The sequence below is a fragment of the Sphaeramia orbicularis genome, chromosome 1 (assembly GCF_902148855.1).
Source record: "Sphaeramia orbicularis chromosome 1, fSphaOr1.1, whole genome shotgun sequence".
Taxonomy (NCBI): Eukaryota; Metazoa; Chordata; class Actinopteri; order Kurtiformes; family Apogonidae; genus Sphaeramia; species Sphaeramia orbicularis.
Window position 1 is genome coordinate 57,727,224 of NC_043957.1, and position 26,077 is coordinate 57,753,300.

The 26,077-nt window shown below is 36.6% G+C and overlaps 1 protein-coding gene across 1 annotated transcript; it reads left to right on the top strand.

The window, feature by feature from the left end:
* The first annotated feature begins 1,123 nt into the window (after nt 1-1,123).
* Nucleotides 1,124-6,355, top strand: LOC115425488 (neuronal pentraxin-1-like). The gene is made up of 5 exons (XM_030143105.1): nt 1,124-1,652; nt 2,004-2,211; nt 3,145-3,386; nt 4,425-4,604; nt 5,021-6,355. The coding sequence occupies exons 1-5, from the start codon at nt 1,233-1,235 to the stop codon at nt 5,240-5,242; spliced, it is 1,272 nt and encodes a 423-aa protein (XP_029998965.1). The 5' UTR covers nt 1,124-1,232; the 3' UTR covers nt 5,243-6,355.
* Nucleotides 6,356-26,077: the final 19,722 nt, after the last annotated feature.

The window sequence follows — 26,077 nt, forward strand, 5'->3', positions numbered from 1 at the left end:
AAAATCCCTTCAAAGCGCATTTCTGAGAACATTCAGTTTTGAAGAACCTACTTCATAAAAGGAGTTTAGCTGTGGAGAAGGTGCTTTAGTTCTGTACCTCTCATGTATTTTCACTTTGGAATATCCTGATCTTTTCTCCTATATGTGTTGGGACTCTGTACAAATGGTCTGGGTAAAAAGCTGCTTCGGAACCACCTTAACTACACTGTAAAAAAACAAACAACAAAAAGTAATATTCGGCAGCAGGGGTGACGAAAAGATACTGTAAAATAACGGAAAATAACCAGCTCATAAAAATACGGTAATTTTCCATCATTAAAATACAGTTTTTGCCCTAACTTTACATGACATTTTGCATATATATATGTGTGTGTGTGTGTGTGTGTGTGTGTGTGTGTGTGTGTGTGTGTGTACTTTTTAATGAGACTCAGTTGTCCAATCCACTGATAAAAACTGTATTTGGACAGTTCATCAGTGCTTATACATGTTATACATTCACAAAAATACATTTATTCAACATTTTTGTTGTGAAACCTCCTGTAATTACACACGATATTTGTCAATTAACAAACAAGTCTGGTTCAACTGACAGAACAAATACTTCTTTTACAGTTAATTGTCAGTAATTTTATCTTTTTTTATTGTTTGTTTTACAGTATTAAACTTTAAATTAACAGCTTAATCACATAAATAGAAAAGAAATATTATTGAAATTACAATACATTTGAAAATGTATTTTTAACTGTATTTTTTCTGTGAAAAAAGAAAAAAAAAATCTTTAAAAAAATCTAAATTTTTGGTTATTCACAGTTACAGTTTTTTCATGTTATTTTACATTTGACATGTAAAATCACAGTCGATTTTTGTCATTTCATTGTTTTTTTTTCTTTATCTTGAAAACAGGAAAAATCTGTAAAATAAACAGTGAAAATTCTGTTAAATTACAGATGTATTTTTTACAGTGTAAGGGGGCTGGACTGTGTGGGTCTGGCAGATCCTCTCGCAGACCCCCCCCCCCCCCCCCCCCCCCTCAGTGATGCAGTGGATCTGCGCTGGGTTTTGCCCTCTATAAAAGCGGCAGAGAGCGGCACGAGCGCACAGCTTCAGTGGACAGCTCCGTGGTGCTGAAACCCTACAGACGCCACAGCTTCAGTGGACAGCTCCGTGGTGCTGAAACCCCACAAGACACCACTTTGACACACGCGCTTCAGCCCGAGACACGAACTGGAACCATGGACCGATCCTCTTGGAAACTTTTTCTACTTTCTTGCCTGGTTTTTGTGGAGAGCTCCGCGCAAGACTTCGGACAGACGCAGTTTATTTGCACGTCGGTGCCCAAGGATATGGACTTGTGCACGGCTACGATGCAGAACAGCGGGCCGGCGGAGGACCTGAAGACCACCGTCATGCAGCTGCGGGAAACCGTGCTGCAGCAGAAGGAGACCATTATGAACCAAAAGGAGACAATCAGGGAACTAACGTCCAAGTTGAGTCGGTGCGAGAGCCAGAGCCTCCCGGCCGCGGAGGGACCCGGCGGGAGGCGACCGGGGGCGAAGAACACGATGGGGGACGTATCCCGGGGCACTACAGACACTCTGGCTCAGCTGGGTCAGACTTTACAGACCCTCAAACAGAGACTGGAGAATCTAGAGGTAGGCATGAGGAGCGGAGCAGCGGCCGGGTCACAAGTTAATGAAATGAGCTGCTCTTCTCAGGTTAATTAGAAACAGGATGAAGCCTCTCACTCACTGCTGCTTCAGTATTCTGTCTGTATGCAGGCTGAGCCGCAGCACGTTTTCCACTGATTTTCCACGATAACAGGAGAGGTAGGAGAGATAGGCTATACCATGAACAAGTTCAGAAAGGCGTTTTGAAGTAAACATTAACACAGTGTTCCTGACGCAGGTAGAGGAAAGGTACCACCAGACCAGTCTCAGGCGGTTTAACCTCCAGAAAGTCTTGCCTTTCTCCTGTAACTGTTTGTTTCCCTTTGTCCAATGCAGCAGTACAGCCGAGGGAATAACACGGTGCAGGCGAACAGCCTCAAAGATCTGCTGCAAAACAAGATAGACGACATGGAGAAGCAGGTTCTGTCCCGGGTCAACACGTTAGAGGAGACCAAACCGGGCCCCAGGAATGACACCGAGCAGCGGAACAGAGTGGAGTCCACGCTCACCTCTCTGCACCACCGGATCACAGACCTGGAGAAAGGTGCGTTTGGACGGAATGCGCGCACAGGACTTAAACCTGAGCGGCCCAGTGCGTCTGTCACCACCGGAGTTAGCTGTAAAGAAATAATTCATAAGTTCAGAAAAAGAAAAACAAACCCAGAGTGAAGGTGTGTCATGGACACAGCCTTTCCGAGGCCGTTTCTAATGCCGCAACATCCCGTTGATTTGATGATGGAGGCCAGTGGAGCTGCACTGCTTTGCATATCTCCAGACCTGTTAGCAGTTCGGCTTCGCTGAGTTTATGTTTTTCGCAGCCAAAATTGTGTAAGCCGATGCAATTGCAGAGGCCAGAAGCAGAGAAAGTTTGCAGTGTGCGCATATACGGTTATTTAGCTTTTTAACACGTGCGTACGCGCGTGCACAGGGCATCTGTGAAAAGGAGAGAAAGATGACACAGTCCGCCTCCACACAGACAACAAACACTGAGAATATTATCTGGAAAACTGTGGTTTACATTTTACAGGATGGTCATTTACAGATGTTTAATCTCAATGAGGTTTTCCTGGTTAAATAAAGGTAAAAAAAAAAAAAAAAAAAAATAGAGAATGATAAGTCAGATGTTCTCAGATCTACTGAGTTTAGTATCAGTCCACAGGTTTAAAAGCAGTGCAGTTTCCTTAGAAACATTCTTTAACCTCATAAGAGCTCATATGGGTTTTCTGTCCACATCTATGGACAAGAGTTTCACAACTTCACACAAAAAAAAGAAAAGAAAAGAAAACTGTCCACCACAAAGGACATTCCATAAAAAAATTAAAAACTGCATCTGAAAAAAACTGTTGCATCATGATATTTCCAATATAGGCACTGATTTAATAAAAAACACAAAAAGCTGGTACTGCTGACCTTTCCTGGGTCTTAGGAGGTTCAAAACTGCCCAGTCTGACAGATCCACCATTCATCTCATCTACAGGCAAAGACAACAGACCCACGGATAAGTTCCAGCTGACCTTCCCTTTGAGAACTAACTACATGTATGCCAAAGCCAAGAGGAGCCTTCCTGAGATGTACTCCTTCAGCGTGTGTCTGTGGATCAAGTCCAACGCCTCCCCTGGGGTGGGGACACCCTTCTCCTACGCTGTCCCAGGTCAGGCCAATGAGCTGGTGCTGATCGAGTGGGGAAACAACCCCATGGAGATCCTCATCAATGACAAGGTAACCATCTAACTGACTATAACACAGGTGTCAAACATGTGGCCTGGGGGCCAAATCTGGCCCTCCAAAGGGTCCAGTCCGGCCCTTGAGATGAATTTGTGAAATGCAAAAATGACACTAAGATATTAACAATCCTTTTAGTTCAGGTTCCACATTCAGAACAATTCACTCTCCAGTGGGCAGGACCGGTCAAATACTATCATAGTAACATAGAAATAATGACAACTCCACATTTTTCTCTTTGTAAATGTAAATATTTTCATGTATTTACACTAAAACAAAGTATAATTTTGCAAAAAATGCAAATAACCTGAACAAATATGAACAACCTGAAATGTCTTAAGAGAAGGAAGTACAATTTTACCAATATTCTGCCTGTTAATAAATGTTTTGTGTGTTTGTAGATCCACTGTGATCTGTACATTATAATGTACATGTGTAAAAGATAAACTGAAGCTTAATATTGTTAAAATTACACTTGTTTTTTCAGTTTGTTCATGTTATTCACATCTTTTGAAAGGATAGTTTGTAGATGTAAACCTTTTCATAATGTGAATGTACTTTTTTCACTCTAAAACATAGAGGAAGGTTTGGAGTTGACATTATTTCTATATTATTCTGTTATTATTTTACTGGTTCAGCCCACTGCAGATCAAATTTAGCTGAATGTGGAACTGAACTAAAATGAGTTTGACAGCCCTGGACTATAGTGAAGAATGTCTGCCTTAGAATACATGTCTTTAGTGAGGGTGCATTTGTGTGGACTTTTATATTTAAATGCCTCATGTTAAGACAATTTACAGCAGAAATGAGAGTAATCTGACAACTTTACTGTACCAGGAAATGGGTTAAAAACAGAAGCTGAGGTGACACTTGTCTGGTTTATTTCTAGAAGATTAGATATGTGATAGGGCAAGTGATGTAGCAGGAGGAAGATGAAGTTGTAAAAAAAAAAAACAAACAAAACAGGGAATACTCTATCACTGAAGTTTGAAGATACATTTTTAACTGAAGTGATTCATATAATGTCACTGGCAGGTTGCAAAGCTACCGTTTCTCATTAACGACGGAAAATGGCATCACCTGTGCATCACATGGACGACCCGCGATGGGATGTGGGAGGCCTTTCAGGACGGAGTGCTGCGTGGAAATGGAGAAAACCTGGCACCGTACCATCCCATCAAACCAGAGGGAGTGCTGGTCCTGGGACAAGAACAGGTGAGGACAGGAAGAGGACATATTCTGCCTCAAAGCACCGCTCAAGTGAATGAAATCCAATTTGGAAAGAATCCTCAGCAAGTTCTGAGTAGGCTACAAATGTGGAAATGACAGAGCAAGACCACAGACGTGCATGTTTGTGAAATAAGATTAGTGAGACAGAGAACAGACGCCACTTTTTGGCTTTTCGGTGTAATTTGTCATCACAACACTTCAGTACAGTGCTTTGGAAACTGCTATGAGTTTGAAGAGGGAACACTTCTTTTGAAAACACATTGAAAATTTACACATCAGAATAAAGTTTTGTTGAAGAAAAAGCTTCTATTTCTCAAGACAAAGGTTTAAGGCTCCTGTCATCCTAAGTGCAGTCATAATCTGAACAGTGGTGTTTTACATTTGTGCTTTGGTTCCCACAGGACACGCTGGGAGGAGGCTTTGATGCAACACAAGCCTTTGTTGGTGAGTTGGCAAACTTAAATATCTGGAATAGGAAACTTTCGATTGCAGAGATCTACAACTTGGCAACCTGCAACAGCAAAGCACCAGCCGGCAACGTCTTCTCCTGGACAGAGAGCAACATTGAAATATTTGGAGGAGCGACCAAATGGACCTTCGAGCCTTGCCGTTCAAACAACTGAACTGTGTTTCACCGTTTGAGAAAAAGGCCTCTCTGTATTTCTGAGCTTTTTGTCGTTCTTTGTCTTCGTTTGACATTTGTTAGAGACTATTTGAGTTGTTGGTAAGCTTAAATCTGGGATTTCTATCATTCTTAGGTATTTATGTGCAAAACAACACTTTTCATCTGGAAGAGAGACAAAAAAAAAACCTCAAGTGAGAAAGTACTGGTATTTGTTTTTCCTTTTTTTTCTCCCCCTCCTTCGGACGTTGAAAGCACACTTAAGCTTTTTCATTTGGCTTATTTTGTCTTGGACTGGCAGCTGGCAATCTGCGCCTTATGTTTGGACAATTCACAAAATGAGGAATTACATAACCACTCCCAACCCTTTCCCTGTGGAGAGCGGGAGATTACGCTGTCTGTCCAATTCTTGTCAGTGTTTGGAGCTGTGAAGTGATGTCTGATGCCGGTAGAGCTCCCTGTAAACCCCCCCAGCCCCTCCACCTCACCCCACCCTCACCCCCTACCCCTACCCCTACCCTGCTCCCCACCCCCACCCCCATCACCATCACTCTGCCCCACCCCTCCGGAACTTGCACTGTGACTGACGAAGAGGAGAATGCCAGGAGAGGTTGGGTATGTTTGAAGGACACTGCAAAGTCAGACTGTGGTACAAGACAATTTGTAATCGTTGTTCGCTTCAAGTATTTCTGTAAGAATGTCGTTAACTTGCCAACATTGCTACAAAGCCTGGGTGCCTTGGGCTGGTACAAATATTCAGCACATTCAGTATGTTTTCAGTTGCAAATTTAATGTTTATCTGGTTTTTTTTTTTTTGGTTTTTCCTTTTGAGCTGGGTTTAGTTTCTTGTTCCTCTGGTAAATGTAATTTAATTTATGATCCAACATGACGTGTTTTGGCAGGTGTTTGTACTACTCTGTATTAGGAATGTTACAGTATCTGTATAGTAACAGCATGAATGACAGAGTGCTGTGAAAGCATTGTTGAAATCTGCTTTACTATCTTCTCTGGGTCTGGGTTTTTTACTGTATTGTTATATGCTCCAAGCATGGCAAAACTGAGAGATGAAGAATTTAATTTTTGTAATAAAATTGTGATACTTAATGTCAGCGCATTTCTGGCTTTGGTTATATATGCATCAAAAGGTGGGATTTTCTGAGGGAGGTGAGTGTGTGTCGAAGGCAGAGGGAAGCTGGTGATGTACTGTACGTGCGTTCAAAACAATTACATGGAAAGACTGATGTTTTTCAAAGATCAGTCAAATACTAAATGAAAATGAGCTCAGATTGCCAGATAAGGAAGTGAAGGTCATAAGGTACATCTGAAAAAAGTAACCTGAGTGGGTGGCGGTGCGTTCACAGTTCCGCTTTTAGCTGACTGCAGAAGATAACCCACTCGTTGCTTTGTTGCTGCTGCTGCTGCTGCTGCTGTGAGATGCAGAGCGCGCATTAAAGACGAGCGAGGCTGTCGAAGGAGAAAAGTGCACAGTCATATCATCCTTTGAGTGGCCCCGTTTCAGCGGAGTGCGATCCAAATGACGACCGCAGCACTTTCAGCGTGACAGTCATTATCAGTCGACTCATGTGACCTGTTGCCGACGTGCCGTACGGTTACTTTGAGGGGATGTGAACTGCTGACAGAAGCTGCATTTGAAATTCATGCACAAGGCAGTGAAGGCCACATCTGGAGCAGCTTAACATATTTTACTTGAGAGATTTCAGAAAAACACATCTGTGGGCAGCTTTTATCTTTATCTTTCATCCAGTTTTCAATGTTGAAATTACGTAGAGTTCCTTAACTGAATATTTGTATTTTGCGAAACTTTATGCCTCTACTCCACTATGTCTGAGGTAAAGATTATACTTTTTATAATCTTATACTATTTTATACTTTTATAACTATTTTATAATACCTTAAAAAACACCTCAAAACCCTCCTGTTCAAAAACGCTTTTTAGTTTCCCGCCTGACCCAGGGCCACCACAAACTGATTACACCTTATGTATTCATCATAAAGTACTCCATGTGTCCCCACCCCATCCCCCAGTCTCTTTATATCTCTATCGCTCGCTCTTTTCTCCTCCTTTATGAATGAATGAATGAATGAATATTTATTTCAGTTAAGTACAAAACATATACATATAAAAAAAAAACCCAAACAAACATAAAATTCCAACTCCACACCTGAAGTTGCAGCAGATTAAACTTAAACACAAATTATTCTACATTCGGTTTCTTAAGTCACTTTAAAATCATATTACTTTCATAGCCCTTGAGAATTTGACAAATTAAAGCCTTTTTGAAACTCGACAGTGAGCTACACAGTTTCACTTCATCCTTCAATTTGTTCCATAATTTGACACCAGTAACAGAAACACAGTGATATTTAATGTTTGTTCTCACTTTACATGTTTCATACATGAACATTCCTCTTAAATTTTAATTCCCTTCTCTTAACTTAAAAATTTTCTGAATACAAACAGGAAGGTTTTTACTTTTAGCACAAAACATAAATTCCATTGTTTTTAAATATACAGTATCAAAAAATTTTAGTAAACCAGATTCTACAAAAAGTGGATTACTTGATTGAAGATTACCCGCTTTATTTATGACTCTAATAGCTTTTTTTTTGGAGTTTAATTATCGGGTCTATGTTAGTTTTATACACATTGCCCCATATTTCCACACAGTCTGACATATATGGCATTACAAGTGAACAGTACAACATATGCAAACATTTTTTACTTAACAAGTCTCAAGTTTTATAAAGAATCGCAACAGCCTTGGTCATTTTATGTTTGATATATTCTATTTGTGGTTTGGTTACTCTCTCTCTTTAACCCCAGCTGGTCCAGGCAGACGTCCATCCTCCAGGAGTCTGGGTCTGCTCCAGGTTTCTGCTGTTAAAGGGAAGTTTTTCCTCGCCACTGTCACCAATCACAAGTGTTTGCTTCTGGAGGATTCTGTTGGGTCTCTGTAAACATGATTTGATTCTGATTTGAATTGATAAAGCACTTTGTGACTCTGTCTGTGAAAAGTGCTCTATAAATAAAATTTGCTTACTTACTTACTTACTTTTTATTGAGACACTCCCTGTTCCCTTATGTCAGGGCTCTCAAACTCATTTTCTTTCAGGGGCTGAAGCCCGACCCACTGCTGTCAGTAGAATCTGCCAGCCCTAGAGTCTAAAATGTGGATTCATTCATGTGCTTCATCAGTATGAAAACACATTCTTGACTTGTTAGCAATCATTTTTCATTGAACCTGATGACTCTGCTAGGGGTGGTATTTTAAGAGCAGAAGTATGAGGGCCAATATGTACGCAGGCTGCATTTGAAAGGGAACGTCCTCTAGTTCTTGTGTTTAACACAGGGTTCTCAAACTCATTTTCTTTCAGGTTCCACATTCAGCCCGATTTGATCTCCAGTGGGCCGCACCAGTAAAATAATAGCATAAAAACCTATAAATAATGACAACTGCAAACTTTTTGTCTTTGTTTTAGTGCAAAAAACCCCATTAAATTCTGAAAATACATACTTTTCTAAGCTATCCAAACAAAAAAGATGTGAATAACCTGAAAAAAAAGAAATTTCTGAAGAAAAATAAGTGCAATTTTAAAAATATTCTGCCTCAACTTATCATTTGTCCGTGTGCATTATGGACCAGATCTACAAAGACACTAAACACTGAGGAACAGGCAGAAAAGAGTTCAAATTGGGCTGAATTTTCTTTAGACATTTCAGGTTGTTCATATTTGTTCAGGTTATTCACATTTTATTGTTACAGAATAGTTTGTAAATGTAAATATTTTCATAATTTAATGTTATTTTTTGCACTAAAACAAAGACAAAAAATTGAAATTGTTAATTCAAGGATTTTTGCTTAATTCAAGATTTTTCTTTTTTTTTTTGCTTAATTGAAGATTTTTTCCTTAATTCAAGCAAAATTTTTTTGCTTAATTCAATTCAAGATTGTGGAATTTTATTATACAGTGGATATACTACAAATACAAGTATTAATAGTGGATATACTACTACTACAAATACAAGTATTAATAGTCGATATACTACTGCTACAAATACAAGTATTAATAGTGGATATACAAGTACTACAAATACAAGTATTATACAGTGGATATACAACTACTTCAAATACAAGTATTATACAGTGGATGTACTACTACTACAAATACAAGTATTATACAGTGGATATACTACTACTTCAAATACAAGTATTATACAGTGGATATACAACTACTTCAAATACAAGTATTATACAGTGGATATACAACTACTTCAAATACAAGTATTATACAGTGGATATACTACTACAACAAATACAAGTATTATACAGTGGATATACAACTACTTCAAATACAAGTATTATACAGTGGATATACTACTACTTCAAATACAAGTATTATACAGTGGATATACAACTACTTCAAATACAAGTATTATACAGTGGATGTACTACTACTACAAATACAAGTATTATACAGTGGATATACTACTACTTCAAATACAAGTATTATACAGTGGATATACTACAAATACAAGTATTATACAGTGGATATACTACTACTACAAATACAAGTATTATACAGTGGATATACTACTACTTCAAATACAAGTATTATACAGTGGATGTACTACTACTACAAATACAAGTATTATACAGTGGATATACTACTACTTCAAATACAAGTATTATACAGTGGATATACAACTACTTCAAATACAAGTATTATACAGTGGATATACAACTACTTCAAATACAAGTATTATACAGTGGATATACTACTACTTCAAATACAAGTATTATACAGTGGATATACTACTACTTCAAATACAAGTATTATACAGTGGATATACAACTACTTCAAATACAAGTATTATACAGTGGATGTACTACTACTACAAATACAAGTATTATACAGTGGATGTACTACTACTTCAAATACAAGTATTATACAGTGGATATACTACTACTTCAAATACAAGTATTATACAGTGGATATACTACAAATACAAGTATTATACAGTGGATATACTACTACTACAAATACAAGTATTATACAGTGGATATACTACTACTACAAATACAAGTATTATACAGTGGATGTACTACTACTACAAATACAAGTATTATACAGTGGATATACTACTACTTCAAATACAAGTATTATACAGTGGATGTACTACTACTACAAATACAAGTATTATACAGTGGATATACTACTACTTCAAATACAAGTATTATACAGTGGATATACTACAAATACAAGTATTATACAGTGGATATACAACTACTTCAAATACAAGTATTATTCAGTGGATGTACTACTACTACAAATACAAGTATTATACAGTGGATATACTACTACTTCAAATACAAGTATTATACAGTGGATATACTACAAATACAAGTATTATACAGTGGATATACTACTACTTCAAATACAAGTATTATACAGTGGATATACTACAAATACAAGTATTATACAGTGGATATACTACTACTACAAATACAAATATTATACAGTGGATATACTACTACTTCAAATACAAGTATTATACAGTGGATGTACTACTACTACAAATACAAATATTATACAGTGGATATACTACTACTTCAAATACAAGTATTATACAGTGGATATTCTACAAATACAAGTATTATACAGTGGATATACTACTACTACAAATACAAGTATTATACAGTGGATATACTACTACTACAAATACAAGTATTTTACAGTGGATATACTACTACTACAAATACAAGTATTTTACAGTGGATATACTACTACTACAAATACAAGTATTTTACAGTGGATATACTACTACTACAAATACAAGTATTTTACAGTGGATATACTACTACTACAAATACAAGTATTATACAGTGGATATACTACAAATACAAGAATTAACAGTGGATATACTACTACTTCAAATACAAGTATTATACAGTGGATGTACTGCTACTACAAATACAAGTATTATACAGTGGATATACAACTACTTCAAATACAAGTATTATACAGTGGATGTACTACTACTTCAAATACAAGTATTAACAGTGGATATACTACTACTTCAAATACAAGTATTATACAGTGGATATACTACTACTACAAGTACAAGTATTATACAGTGGATGTACTACTACTACAAATACAAGTATTATACAGTGGATATACTACTACTTCAAATACAAGTATTATACAGTGGATATACTACTACTACAAGTATTAACAGTGGATATACTACTACTACAAATACAAGAATTATACAGTGGATGTACAACTACTTCAAATACAAGTATTATACAGTGGATGTACTACTACTACAAATACAAATATTATACAGTGGATATACTACTACTTCAAATACAAGTATTATACAGTGGATATACTACAAATACAAGTATTATACAGTGGATATACTACTACTACAAGTATTAACAGTGGATATACTACTACTACAAATACAAGAATTATACAGTGGATATACTACAAATACAAGAATTATACAGTGGATATACTACTACTACAAATACAAGTATTTTACAGTGGATATACTACTACTACAAATACAAGTATTATACAGTGGATATACTACAAATACAAGAATTATACAGTGGATATACAACTACTTCAAATACAAGTATTATACAGTGGATGTACTGCTACTACAAATACAAGTATTATACAGTGGATATACAACTACTTCAAATACAAGTATTATACAGTGGATATACAACTACTACAAGTACAAGTATTATACAGTGGATATACTACTACTACAAATACAAGTATTATACAGTGGATATACTACTACTTCAAATACAAGTATTATACAGTGGATATACTACTACTACAAGTATTAACAGTGGATATACTACTACTACAAATACTAGTATTAACAGTGGATATACTACTACTACAAATACTAGTATTAACAGTGGATATACTACTACTACAAATACTAGTATTAACAGTGGATATACTACAAATACAAGTATTAACAGTGGATATACTACTACTACAAATACTAGTATTAACAGTGGATATACTACTACTGTAACTGTTAGTACAAATAACAGAAACCTCTACCATCTATGGAACTATATAATAAACACTATCACAACTATATGGATAAATGAATGATGATAATGAAGGCAGGAGAGAAGAAGGACCACAGCAGCAGGTCCAGAGATGTTCCAGGGAAAACCTGTGATGTTCCAGGGAAAACCTGTGAGGACATACAGCACAGAGACTCCAGGGGAAAGTCAAGTCAGTAACATGTTTTTACTGGGGCGTAAATAGAGGAGAAGATTAAGAGAGAGAAGGTCAGAGAAGAGGAGGAGCACAGAGGAGATCAGGGAGCAGAGGAGATCAGAGTAGATTATTTAAAGAAGGGTTTCTAAACTTAATTACATTACCCCCATTTGAGAGATTCCAAGACAAGTTATTTATTTAGTGTACTTTCTCACCCATCTGCATGTATTCTGTCACTCAGCCGTATCAGCAGATGGATTGTACAAGTTTCAATAACATTTTTAGAAAATACCAAATGAGAGCTAAAAGATGACTGGATGGACAAACAGGATGTTGAAAACAAGATTTTTTTGTTTCTTATTTGAAGATTTTTTTTTGCTTAATTCAATTTTTTTTTCCTTAATTCAAGCTATTTTTTAAAAATCTTTTTTGCTTAATTCAATTCAAGACTGTGGAATTTTTGACTTTGCAAAAACATCCCAGGGGCCAGATTGGAACCTTTGGCGGACCGCATTTGGCCCCCGGGCCGCATGTTTGAGACCCCTGCTATAGATAATGACAACTCCAAATTTTTGTCTTTGATTTAGTGCAAAAAACCCCCATTAAATTATGAAAATACTTACTTTTATAAACTATCCAAACAAAAAAGATGTGAATAACCTGAAAAAAAAAGAAATTTCTTAAGAAAAATAAGTGCAATTTGAACAATATTCTGCCTCGATATCTCATTTCTACCTGTGCATTCTGGATCAGATCTACAAAGACACTAAACACTGAGGAACAGGAAGAAAAGAGTTCAAATTGGGCTTAATTTACTTTAGACATTTCAGGTTGTTCATATTTGTTCAGGTTATTCACATTTTATTGTTTCAGGATAGTTTGTAAATGTAAATATTTTTATAATTTAATGTTATTTTTTGCACTAAAACAAAGAAAAAAAATTGAAGTTGTTAATTCAAGATTTTTTGCTTAGTTCAAGATTTTTTGCTTAATTTAATTTTTTTTTGGTTAATTCAAGATTTTTCTTTTTCTTTTTTTTTTTTTTTTAACTTATTTGCTCAGGTTATTCACTTTTTATTGTTACAGGATAGTTTGTAAACATAAATATTTTTATAATTTAATGTTATTTTTGGCACTAAAACAAAGAAAAAAAAACTGAGGTTGTTAATTCAAGATTTTTTGCTTAATTTAAGATTTTTTGCTAAATTCAAGATTTTTTTGCTTAACTCAAGATTTTTATTGGCTTAATTGAAGATTTTTTTTACTTATTTGTTCAGGTTATTCAAATTTTATTGTTACAGGATAGTTTTTAAATGTAAATATTTTTTATAATTTAATGTTATTTTTTGCACTCAAACAAAGAAAAAAAAATTGAAGTGGTTAATTCAAGGTTTTTTTGCTTAATTCAAGATTTTTTTTGCTTGATTCAAGATTTTTTGCTAAATTTAATTTTTCTTTGCTTAATTCAAGATTTTTTTGGCTTAATTCTAGATTTTTTTAACTTATTTGTTAAGGTTATTCACATTTTGTTGTTACAGGATAGTTTGTAAATGTAAATATTTTCATAATCTAATGTTATTTTTTTCACTAAAAGAAAGACAAAAAATTGAAGTTGTTAATTCAAAATTTTTTGCTTAATTGAAGATTTTTTTTTTTTGCTTAATTGAAGATTTTTTTTGGCTTAATTGAAGATTTTTTAAAAATTATTTGTTCAGGTTATTCAAATTTTATTGTTACAGGATAGTTTGTAAATGTAAATATTTTCATAATTTTATGTTATTTTTTGCACTAAAACAAAGAGAAAAATTTGAAGTTGTTAATTCAAGGTTTTTTGCTTAATTCAAGATTCTTGCTAAATTCAAGATTTTTTTTTTTTTTTGCTTTCAAGATTTTTTTTTGGCTTAATTCAAGATTTTTTTTAAACTCATTTGTTCAGGTTATTCACATTTTATTGTTACAGAATAGTTTGCAAACATAAATATTTTCATAATTTAATGTTATTTTTTTGCACTAAAACAAAGAAAAAAAATTAAGCTATTAATTCAAGATTTATTGCTTAATTCAAGATTTTTTTTGCTAAATTTAAGATTTTTTTTGGTTAATTCAAAATTTTTTTTTGCAAAATTTAAGATTTTTTTTTTGGTTAATTCAAGATTTTTTTTGGGTTAATTGAAGATTTTTTTTTTTTTACTTATTTTTTTCAGGTTATTCCCATTTTATTTTTACAGGATAGTTTGTAAATGTAAATATTTTCATCCTTTAATGATATTTTTTGCACTAAAAGAAAGACAAAAATTTGAAGTTGTCATTATTTATAGGCATAATGTAATATTATATTTTCACATTAAACCGAGAAGAAAATACAAAGTCATTCATTTTTGTCAGTTCTTCTGCTGTTCTTATTTGACTGTAGATCATATTGGTCTGTATGTGGAACCTGAACTAAAATGAGTTCCACAGCCTTGACGGTGGAATTTTTGCACTTTGCAAATTCATCCCAAAGATTTTTTTGCTTAATTCAAAATTTTCCCCTTAATTCAAGCTAATTTTTAATTTTTTTTTTCTCAATTCAATTCAAGAGTGGAATTTTTGACTTTGCAAAAACATCCCAAGGGACCGGATTGGAACCTTTGGCGGGCCGCATTTGGCCCCTGGGCCACATGTTTGAGACCCCTGCTGTAAGCCGTCCGTCACAGCACACCCGTCAATAGGCAGGCAGTCATAATCACTAGGTCTGCTTTCTACACTCAGCCAATACCCTCAGTGCTTAACTCTGCTAAGCTCCATCAGAGTATATTGCGGCGGTGAAATTACATTTGTTCTCCAGACACGAGCTTTGTGCAACATTTAAAGTGGACAGACTAAAATAGACCTGATGCTGAAAGAAGGATCTTGTGTCTTATGCGGAAAACATAAGGATTACGCCATCTCTTACATGAACGTAATCTGAACTGACAGCATCTTATTATGAAATGTTTGGCTGTGAAAGTGAATAGAATACAGTGTAATTGTGATCTAAAGCCTAGGCATGAACACCCAGAAGAAGGGGGGGGGGGGGTCATATCAGTACAAAGGAAGTGTGTTCTGAAGGGTTGTTGGTAAAATCCAGTTTCTATTTGCAGAACGTTACAGAACAGAACATTTCCTTGCTAGCAAAGCACATATTCTGGGGCAGCTCCTCACCTGGAAGTGCAAACAGATGCCACAGTTCACACTAGAAATAGGAAGAAGGTGCACTGTTTGGGTTTGTAACTCTTTAACATCCACTCTTTTCATGGAACCTCCAGCCTACACTAGGGTTATAGGATTAGGACAGGGTTATATGTCCTTATAAGAGAAATGAAGACAAACCACTGTACATCAGAGTGAATCCAGATCATGCACCAGGATTAGGATCAGGGTTAAAGTTACAAGAGAAGTGAGGAGGTTTGGTTTGAATGTTTAACATGTGGCTTAAATACAACCTAAAGCAGCTTACATGTAACCTGAACCCTAAAACTGGTCACATATGTTTAGATAGATAGATAGATAGATAGATAGATAGATAGATAGATAGATAGATAGATAGATAGATAGATAGATAGATAGATAGATAGATAGATAGATAGATAGATAGATAGATAGATAGATAGATAGATAGATAGATAGATAGATAGATAGATAGATAGATAGATAGATAGATAGATAGATAGATAGATAGGCTTTAATTCAGACTCATGGTCCACATTAAAAAGCAAACAGATAAGTACAAACACAATAAAAAAACACAAAAAACCTCTAAACTTTCCAGAGGCAGTTATACCAATGTTTCTAGGACTTTTTTTTTTTTAATTTTTTTTTAAAACTTTTTAATGTTTAATAAAGAATATTTACATATATTAAAACAATCAAATTACATATATATATATATATATATATATATATATATATATATATATATATATATATATATATATATATATAGATAGATAGATAGATAGATAGATAGATAGATAGATAGATAGATAGATAGATAATTTTCAATGACACTCAGTTGTCCAATTCACTGATAAAAACTGTATTTGGACAGTTTATCAGTGCTTATACATGTTATACATTCACAAAAATACATTTATTCAACATTTTTGTTGTGAAACCTCCTGTAATTACACAAGATATTTGTCAACTAACAAACAAGTCTGGTTAAACTAGCAGAGCAAATACTTCTTTTATGGATAATTGTCAGTAATTTTATCTCATTTTATGATTTTCTTTTTTTACAGCATTAAACTTTAAATTAACAGTTTAATGTCATAAATAGAAAATAAATATTTGTGAAATTATGATACATTTGCAAATGTATTTTAACTGTATTTTTCTGTGAAAAAAGAAAAAAATTCTATTAAAAAAATTTAATGTTTTGGTTATTCACAGTTACAGTTTTTTCATGTTATTTTACATTTGAAATGTAAAATCACAGTCTGTTTTTGTCATTTCATTGATATTTTCATGTATCTTGAAAATACAGGAAAAATCTGTAAAATAAACAGTGAAAATTCTGTTAAACTACAGATTTTTTTACAGTGTGATTTGACATAAACAGTTCGCTGGCACCGGTCCATCTGGGCTTTTTCAATAAAAGTCTTGGAGCATCATTGTATCCACAGTCAGTCTGTGGAATCTGGCCTTTTTCTCGTTCCCCCACAGATGTTCTGTGTACACAGGGGTGCAGGACGCTCTAAACAGAGTCAGTTTCACCTGGACACAACAAGACCAGAATTTCCGTGATAGTACATTTGCTTGTGCGTTCAACATCCGGCACAGACGAAACATGTCCTGGTCATCTGACAGCTGATCTGTAACGATGTGACCCAGGTACTCGACAGCATCGCATACATTCAAGAAATTCCCAGTTAACTTACAGTCAGGAAACTTCAAAGATCTGTCCTCCTTGGTCTGACAAATCATAATTACACTTTCAGCTGAGTTGTACTTCACATCATGCAGTTCCCTGTACACAGAACACACATTTAAGAGATACTGGAGACTGGCTGAGCTAGGACTAAACACCACCAGGTCATCTGCATACAGTAAATGACATATGGCACCTCCAACCATACACCCAGTCATCCCAGTAATCTTCATATTTACTGGGTTTACAGCTACTTATTTTCTCCTTTTTACAGAGCATATAAGAGGAGGAGATAAAACCTCCCTCATATCTCTGTTTTATTAAGTTTATCTTAGTTTGGCATAAAGACTGTTAATGGAGAAACAGCTTGTCCGACATGTGCTCACTGATGGAAAAAAAAAGTTTCAAATCTGCTACCTGTGCATCCAAAGCACACTGATATTATTTGTTTACCCAACCACAAACTGAACTTTCAAAGAACACGCTTCAGCTGTTTGGAGGTTGTGTCCTGGATTATTTGCCAGGTGTTCAGCTGGTTTGCTTTACGTTGTCATGGTGACAGTAGGTCGCTGCGCTCAGAGGAGTCGAACACAAAACCCTCCTGAACTACCTGCAACTTTTGGAACAGTTTTTGAAGAGAACTTCTGTAAAATTTTCATAGGAGTAAAAACATACGCATGTTTCACATTCACGTACACAGCTCAGTGTGCAGCACACTGTTGATGCACAAATGTTTAATAGAGGGTCTGCACGTGACGTCACCGCTAGCGGAAGTCACCGTGGTTCCGCCCACTGAGTGGCAGAAAGAGGGAGATGAGTGACAGCGCTGGCTTCAATCCTGTCTAAACTGAAGAACAATTTTGAATAAAAAATGGGGCAGAGCTGTTGTGACATTGATTGTATGAACAGGTTCTTAAAGCAGTGGGAGCTATCGTTTTACAGACACCGAAAGACAAAGAAAAGAGAAGATGGATCCACAAATCCAGGAAACCAAACCTAGATCTGTGGATCCTGTTTGGTGTCAGCTAACATTCATTTATGCTGGATTTTTGGGTCCAATCAGACCTGAAATAACGTATTGTTTTGGCTAACGTTCCTTCTTAGTGCAGCTCTTGGTTTCATGATCAGATCTTTCATGGTTTTTGTCTTCATATTGTGATTCTGAAACTTGTGCTCCTACATGATTAGTAAACTAACTGAAACTGAGGCTAAAGGCGGCCATACACTGTGCGATTTTAGAGACGATTTCTCACTTGTGCGACTCTTTCTGGGATGGGTCCAGATGTTCCTCTAATGGTGTGAGGTGCTTGGTGCAGTGTACATGGGCTAAGGAGAAGACATTAACACCTCACGACCAGCAATCGTGTGTTCGCAAGGAAAATGGAGCTGTTTGAAATCCTGCTCGCTCCTCGTGAGGGTATCGCACTGTCAAAGCAGTGCCACGAGCCCATGGGCCTCAAATTCTCACACTGTGCATGCGCGAATACAATAATAGCCAGCTACTGTAAGCTAATTCTAAGCTAACAGTAGCTGGCTATTGTCCTAGTGCAGTTTAGCTGTTGCAGCTTCCCTCTAGTTCCCTTTGCTGTAGGACTGACAGCCCATACTGTCCACGTCTGGACAACCAATGCCTGCACCAAACATGTCGTCTTTTCTTCTTTTTTGATTCTTCGCAGATAATGGCACATATTGCCAAAGCGGCTCGGTGGTTTTTGTTTAGCACTACCATTTCGTGACTCACGCCAATACACAATCGTCTATGCACTTTTGGATTCCTTGGTATTTTAACGTTGTATTCCGGATTCAACACTCGAACATGTCGTACGTCCTCTGGTGTACGGTCTACAGTGTGAGCAGTTAGGTCGCATACCAGCGTACAGTGTGAGAACATGAATCGTGAGCCTGACTTTACCATTGATTCGCACAGTTTGAGATGGAGCTGCGTGCAACGATCGAAATAATCGCACAGTGTATGGCCGCCTTAACCCAGTTTTTCAAATATGGGGGAACTGGAGAATAAAGCTACGATGAAGTATTAGGACCACATAAGAAAATAAAAACACTGGTCACTACGAGTTTAAAGTCATAAAACATCGATATAAAACCTGTAATTTTATGAGAATAAAGTCGAATACAAAAAGAATCACAATGTCATGAGAATAATGATCATGATGATCATGTTTTCAATGCAGAACTTTTATTTGTATTTCCACAGTTGAATATATTCATTGAAGTAATGTAGAGCTTCTCAACTGGGGGGGTGCGCCTCCCTGGGGGGGTGCTTGGACAGACAGTTTCCCGGGGGGCGCATCCACATGGGAGGGCCTCGAGTGACGTTCGTCATGCGTGTGGGTGCGTTAGCGGCTACTGTTATGATGTACAACAGTAGTCACACGCATAAATCACTCAGCCCCCCCCCCCCCCCCCACACACACACACACACACACACACATGCAAATTTGTTTTTGGGGGGCAGCAGGCAGTGAGTGGAGCTCACTTTCACTTTCTCACAGCTTTATCTACAGAGCTAAATAACCCCCCAGGTCCTCCATGTGTAGGTCCATTGTGTTACTTTTAGAATTACGTCCCACCCACCCACCCCCCCCCCCCCACACACACACACACACATAGGGGCATGGGGGGGTCAGTAGGCTCATGATCCCATTAGTGGGGCGTGGTTCAAAAAAGGTTGAGAACCCCTGAAGTAAAGGATGTGAACACCACCTCCAGCAACATGTCCAATAAAAACAATCCAAATGGTCACAGCACATTTCAGATTAAATCTATCAGTGACTAATTAGGTTCTGATTTCAAATGTGGTTACACTGATTTATTCAGTTGTTTTTCCCATGCACAACTGTCATACCAAAAACAGAAAGGAAGAGGATTTTTAAAGATGAAGTCCCGCCTTGAGTCAAGCCCCTGGAGACAGACAAGATTCATGATGCTATGTTCTATAAATTTCACTTCGTTTCTCTCTTTTTTTTTCTTTAGAAAAGACTGAGTTGATAAAGACGCGACATCTTTGCTGACATCTCATTAATTCATAAGCTGTCCCCGGTGGCAGAGGCAAAACAGGAAAAATGCTTCAGTTCAGAAAAACGCAGCAATTTCTCTTGTTAACACTGGGGTGACAACGTAATGCCATGTAATGACAGTCTGGGGGGGCTGGGGGCAAATGGCACTAATCCTGCCCTCACACGCTGTGGGAATTAAGGTAAATAGTAGTTACGAATTTGAAAATTGCACATGAACGCCCCCTCATGTTGTATTTTCGACTGGAGAACTGGGATTGCGAATGATACACAGTGTTTTTATGAACGGTCTGCTGTTGTTAGTTGATGATTTTGCATGTTTACAGCATACACAATTTACAAAAAAAAAAATGCTGTAGGAGATGAGTTAAAATGTCCAAAATTGTTTTACAGAAGTACTAGGTCATCATAAATTGTGCATCAGCCATTTTTCATTGCGCTACGACAATAAAAGCACTTGAACACAACGCACTCCTACTTTGGAATTCACAAGTGGAAAGGATCATCTTCCCGACAGCACACGAAGGCAGCATAAGACTAAAGCTACGTTCACACAGCAGGTCTGAACGCACAATTCTGATTTTTTTTATGTGCTCGTTCATATCACACATTAAATGCCATTAAATGACTTCTGTCAGTTTTGAGTCTGAACTGAATCAAGTCAGTCAAATCAAGTTTTAAGAATTTCTAAATCCCTTTCACCTGTGGACAAAAATTCCTTTAACTTTTTCCCAGAACAGTACATATTTGTATCGTCTGTAACTATCAGCTGCAAACCGCAGAAATGTGATCTATAACACATTGAAACAGCATTAAATGGTCGATCAAATGATAAAGTCATTTATGAAGAAAATTCATATACAGGGTGTATCAAAAAAAAGTAGACTGTCCAAAAAGTGCCCACCAAATTTACAAGTGAATGTTTTCATGAAAGGTCTTTGTTTGCCTATGTTGACATGGACGTCCTGCATCTGTCCATACTAAAATGTATTACATGACTGCATGCATGACTTCACACGGGCCCTTTCTAAGAGGGGGTAAAAATATTTTTTCCTCCAAAAAAATTAAAGGGTTAAAATTGGTTGAAAAGCCTTAAACTGTGGTGCAATGCGTGATTCTTTGGTTTTCTTCACTGCGGTACCCGGATTAACCCTTTGTTTCTTGTCAGGTAAACTTGAGCAATGGGTATGAATTGGAATGTGTTTGAAAGTAACACCATGGTTAGCAAGTAATGACTACCCAACTGCATCCCAAAGAAGGTTAATTAGGTGCACATTACGAGGAGTAAGTCACTTACTTACCCTGTTTTTGTCCACTTAGTTCTCGACATGACCTCCATCTCTTTGGATGCACACTTGCGCTCTCCTTATCATGTCCTGCACTGCTCGCCTGATCATTCCTCTGTCTCGCCGCAGGATGTCCACTTTGGCTCTGATGCGCTGTTCAATGTCATCAAGGTCACGTGGTGGTGTCTCATACACTTTGGATTTCAAATGTCCCCAGAGGAAAAAGTCAAGGGGCGTCAGGTCAGGAGACCTGGGGGGCCATTCCACTGGGCGGTTCAAGGCAATGACACGGTCACCAAAAAGCTCTGTAAGCCGATCCGTTACCGTTCTTCTCTGGTGTGGACATGATAAGGAGAGCGCAAGTGTGCATCCAAAGAGATGGAGGTCATGTCGAGGACTAAGTGGACAAAAACAGGGTAAGTAAGTGACTTACTCCTCGTAATGTGCACCTAATTAACCTTCTTTGGGATGCAGTTGGGTAGTCATTACTTATATATATATATATATATATATATATATATAGATAGATAGATAGATAGATAGATAGAAGAATTAATACATGGAAATATTCTTTATTAAACATTAAACATATATATAATTTTCAATGAGACTCAGTTGTCCAATCCACTGATAAAAACTGTATTTGGACAGTTTATCAGTGCTTATACATGTTATACATTCACAAAAACACATTTATTCAACATTTTTGTTGTGAAACCTCCTGTAATTACACAAGATATTTGTCAATTAACAAACAAGTCTGGTTAAACTTACAAACAACAAATACTTCATTTATGGTTAATTGTCAGTAATTTTACTTGGTTTTAATTTTTTTTTTTTTTTACAGTATTAAACTTTAAATTAACAGTTTAATCTCATGGATAGAAAAGAAATATTTGTGAAATTACAATACATTTGCAAATGTATTTGAACTGTATTTTTCTGTGAAAAAAGAAAAAAGATTCTTTTAAAAAATGGAAATTTTACGGTTATTCACAGTTACAGTTTTTTCATGTTCTTTTACATTTGTTGTGTAAAATCACAGTTTATATTTGTCATTTCATTGATATTTTCCTGTATCTTAAAAATACAGGAAAAATCTGTAAAATAAACAGTAAAAGTTCTGTTAAATTACATATTTTTTTTACAGTGTAGTGTGGTCCTGAAAAATCTCTGTCTGGAGGGCCAAATAGCTCCCCCCCGAACCCTTCCCTTCTGACTCATCGAGAATTGGGACACCCATACCCTTTTCATGTGAATGCGCAGAAAGGAGGGGGAGGGATAAGGGGGAGGGGCCAAGGGCTGAATTGGGATTGGGCCGTGGACTGTGTGCTGAAAGGGTGTGTGTTCCTGTATCTATCAGGGCATGGGGAGGCCTTTGGAGCGCTAACAGAGTGGTTCTTTGGTGTTCTTTTATGTTGGCATCAACTCTTTACATGGTCAGAGGGATTTGGGCTGAAAGGGAAGAGCGAGTCTGGGCTTTTTTTAAAACTTGAGATGAGAGGGAGAGAAGCATGGTCGTTTTTCTCTGCTCTCCTCTTTTAGCTCTCGTCCTCCCATGATGACAGTGGGGAGTGGAACTCATGGCATTTACCCATCAGCAGTGGTCTCCAGGCAGGATGCAGAGAGAGGATAATGAGGCTTCCTGGGAAAGTGGAGGAAGGTGGATGTAGGACATAGCATGAGGCTGTTCTGGGGTTCACACTCCCCTGAGGGAGCTAACACTAACAGAGCTACGTCCACACAGAAAGGACACACAACATTTTCAACCAGCAACTTCAACACTCATATTCTATCTATAAATGGACTCTGGATAATATATCATACACGTGTCAAAGACCTTTTTTGATTGATTCATGTATTTATTTCAAATATGAATGTCAGAACGGAAGAAAATAAATAAACAAAACACTTAAACAGAAGACATATAACACATATTCGAAAAGGAGTGAGAAGAAGTACAACTTATAAACTCCCACCCCTTCTCCTTATATAATTAATAACAATAATAACCTTCCTAGTCTAAGCAGATCTATACAATATACTAGGCCTGTAACGGTACACGTACCGAACCGAACCATTTCGGTACACACCCGTTCAGTTCGGTACACAGCTGTACCGAAACGGCACAGTATGATGAGAAAAAGAAAAAGGAACGAAAGACGTCGTTCAACGCGGAACTCTAAATCTGCGCAAGTTTCACATGGACTTAATAAAGGAGCACACATTGACCTGAAATATGAAATAACAGCTGATATACGGTTAAAAAAAAACAACAAATATGATGTGAACCCGGAGGGAAGAGGCTGAAGACCCTCCACCATCATTACAGTCCAGTTTGGATCAGTTCAGGTTCAGGTGAAAGACAACGAGGAAAGAGACGTTAATAAGACGGACGTTGTTTGGCCCCTAGGAATTACGGTAGTTCTAAAACACACTAGCTCTGTCTGTCTGTCTGTCTCTCTCACGCACACTGTATAACAGAGGAATAGAACTCAGAGTTGGACGTTGAAAGTATATAAAAATAAAGTTTCACTTTCGTTTCACGCCAGCATTAGTTACGTTAGTTATGGACCGGACCGCACCCCCCACCCCCCTGGCTCCGACCCAAAGAACAAAACAAAAAAACAACGAACAAACCATCCCCCAGACAAATCGCACTTTGCATGGCACACACACACACACACACACACACACACACACACACACACACACACACAAAGTGTCCTAAACAGTTTGTTAGCTGTCCTAAAATAAATAATTTGGTTCAGTTTGTCATCAGTGTTTCTCTTCAGTTTGTTTCAACAGAACACCAGTTTGTCCTCCTGTTAATGTTGCACTTCATGCAGAATTTTTTTGTTGATATTTTTCTGCAGAATGTGAACTGACAGAACTGTGATTAGATTCTTCTTGTTTGTTCGAAACTACCTTTCAGGGAAAAGTGCAATACTAATGTTTAAAATACATTTAGTAATATTAATAATTTATTTTATTTTCTATTTGATTTATAGCAGCAGAATTATATTATTCCTGTTTTTCTATATTCTACTGTGTCCAAAAACTGGGGGAAAAATGTTCAAAAATTCATGAATGTATTAAAGACATTTTGAGGGGTTTTCTTTCTTCCCGTATCGAACTGAAAAAACCGAACCGTGGCTTTGAAAACCGAAAACGTACCGAACCGAAAACTTTGTGTATCATTACAGGCCTAATATATACCATAATATGACTGATACTTTTTATTAACCCTTTCATGCACAGTGGTCACTCCAGTGGACAGTTGTTCTCCAGCTGTTCTCTTGTATATTCATGGGTTTTGCTGTTTTAGTTCCATTTCAGCCAACACAGTGGACACTTATGCACCATCCCATACACTGACATTCAGACTATTTCTGTAGCTTTGCTGTTTCTGATAAACCTGATCTGCACTAACATGTTTGAGTGTAAAAAATTGCTAGTTGTTATTAGACTGTTAGGGTTTTGTTTGTTTGTTTGTTTTGTTAGACAAAAAGTTATCTTTTTTTGCATATTATCTCCATGAAGTGAGTAATACCTAGTATTACAGTATGTTAAAATATGAGAAAACATCAGATTAGCAGCTTTAACCTCCTGAGACCCAGGAAATGTCAGCAAAGTACCAGCTTTTTTTGTTTTTTTATTAAATCAGTGTCTATATTGGAAACATCATGATGCAACAGTTTTTTCAGATGCAGTTTTTAAAAATTTTATGGAATGTTCTTTGTGGTGGACAGCTCTCTTTTTTTTTCCTTTTTTTTTGTATAAAGTTGTGAAACTCTTGTCCACAAATGTGGACAGAAAACCCATAGCTGAGTCTGAGGAGGATAAAAAAGTTTTAATTTCATAGTTTTCACACAGTATATCAGTAAATACATGTTTCTTTGCTTCTAAAATCATATGCATAGTGCCCAGCTGAGTGGACAGTTTTGTAACTAATGTTCATAAGTGTAAGGTTCATAAAGAAAATTTATCTGCATTGGGTTTTTTTCATGCCCAAAGAGGAAAAAAAACTCAGGAAAAAAAATCTTGATTAAGGTTCTCATAATTCATGCATGAAAGGGTTAAATAATTTGGTTTCTAGCTTTATATTATTATGAACAAATATAATATGATTTACATAAACACTATACAATAACACATATATGCAAATACATATTCATACACAAATCTATACATCCACACATATACACCTACATATACACACACACACACACACACACACACACACACACACCTACACACACATACACACCTATACATACATATACATACACATACCACATACTTGTACATCTGTATATTACCCAGTGATACCCCACACC

Excerpts from the sequence above, each read along its gene's own strand:
- LOC115425488 (XM_030143105.1), top strand. The coding sequence starts at position 1,233 with ATGGACCGATCCTCTTGGAAACTTTTTCTACTTTCTTGCCTGGTTTTT. Across the intron at positions 1,653-2,003 it reads AGAGACTGGAGAATCTAGAG|CAGTACAGCCGAGGGAATAA; the intron begins GTAGGCATGAGG and ends TGTCCAATGCAG. Across the intron at positions 3,387-4,424 it reads AGATCCTCATCAATGACAAG|GTTGCAAAGCTACCGTTTCT; the intron begins GTAACCATCTAA and ends TGTCACTGGCAG.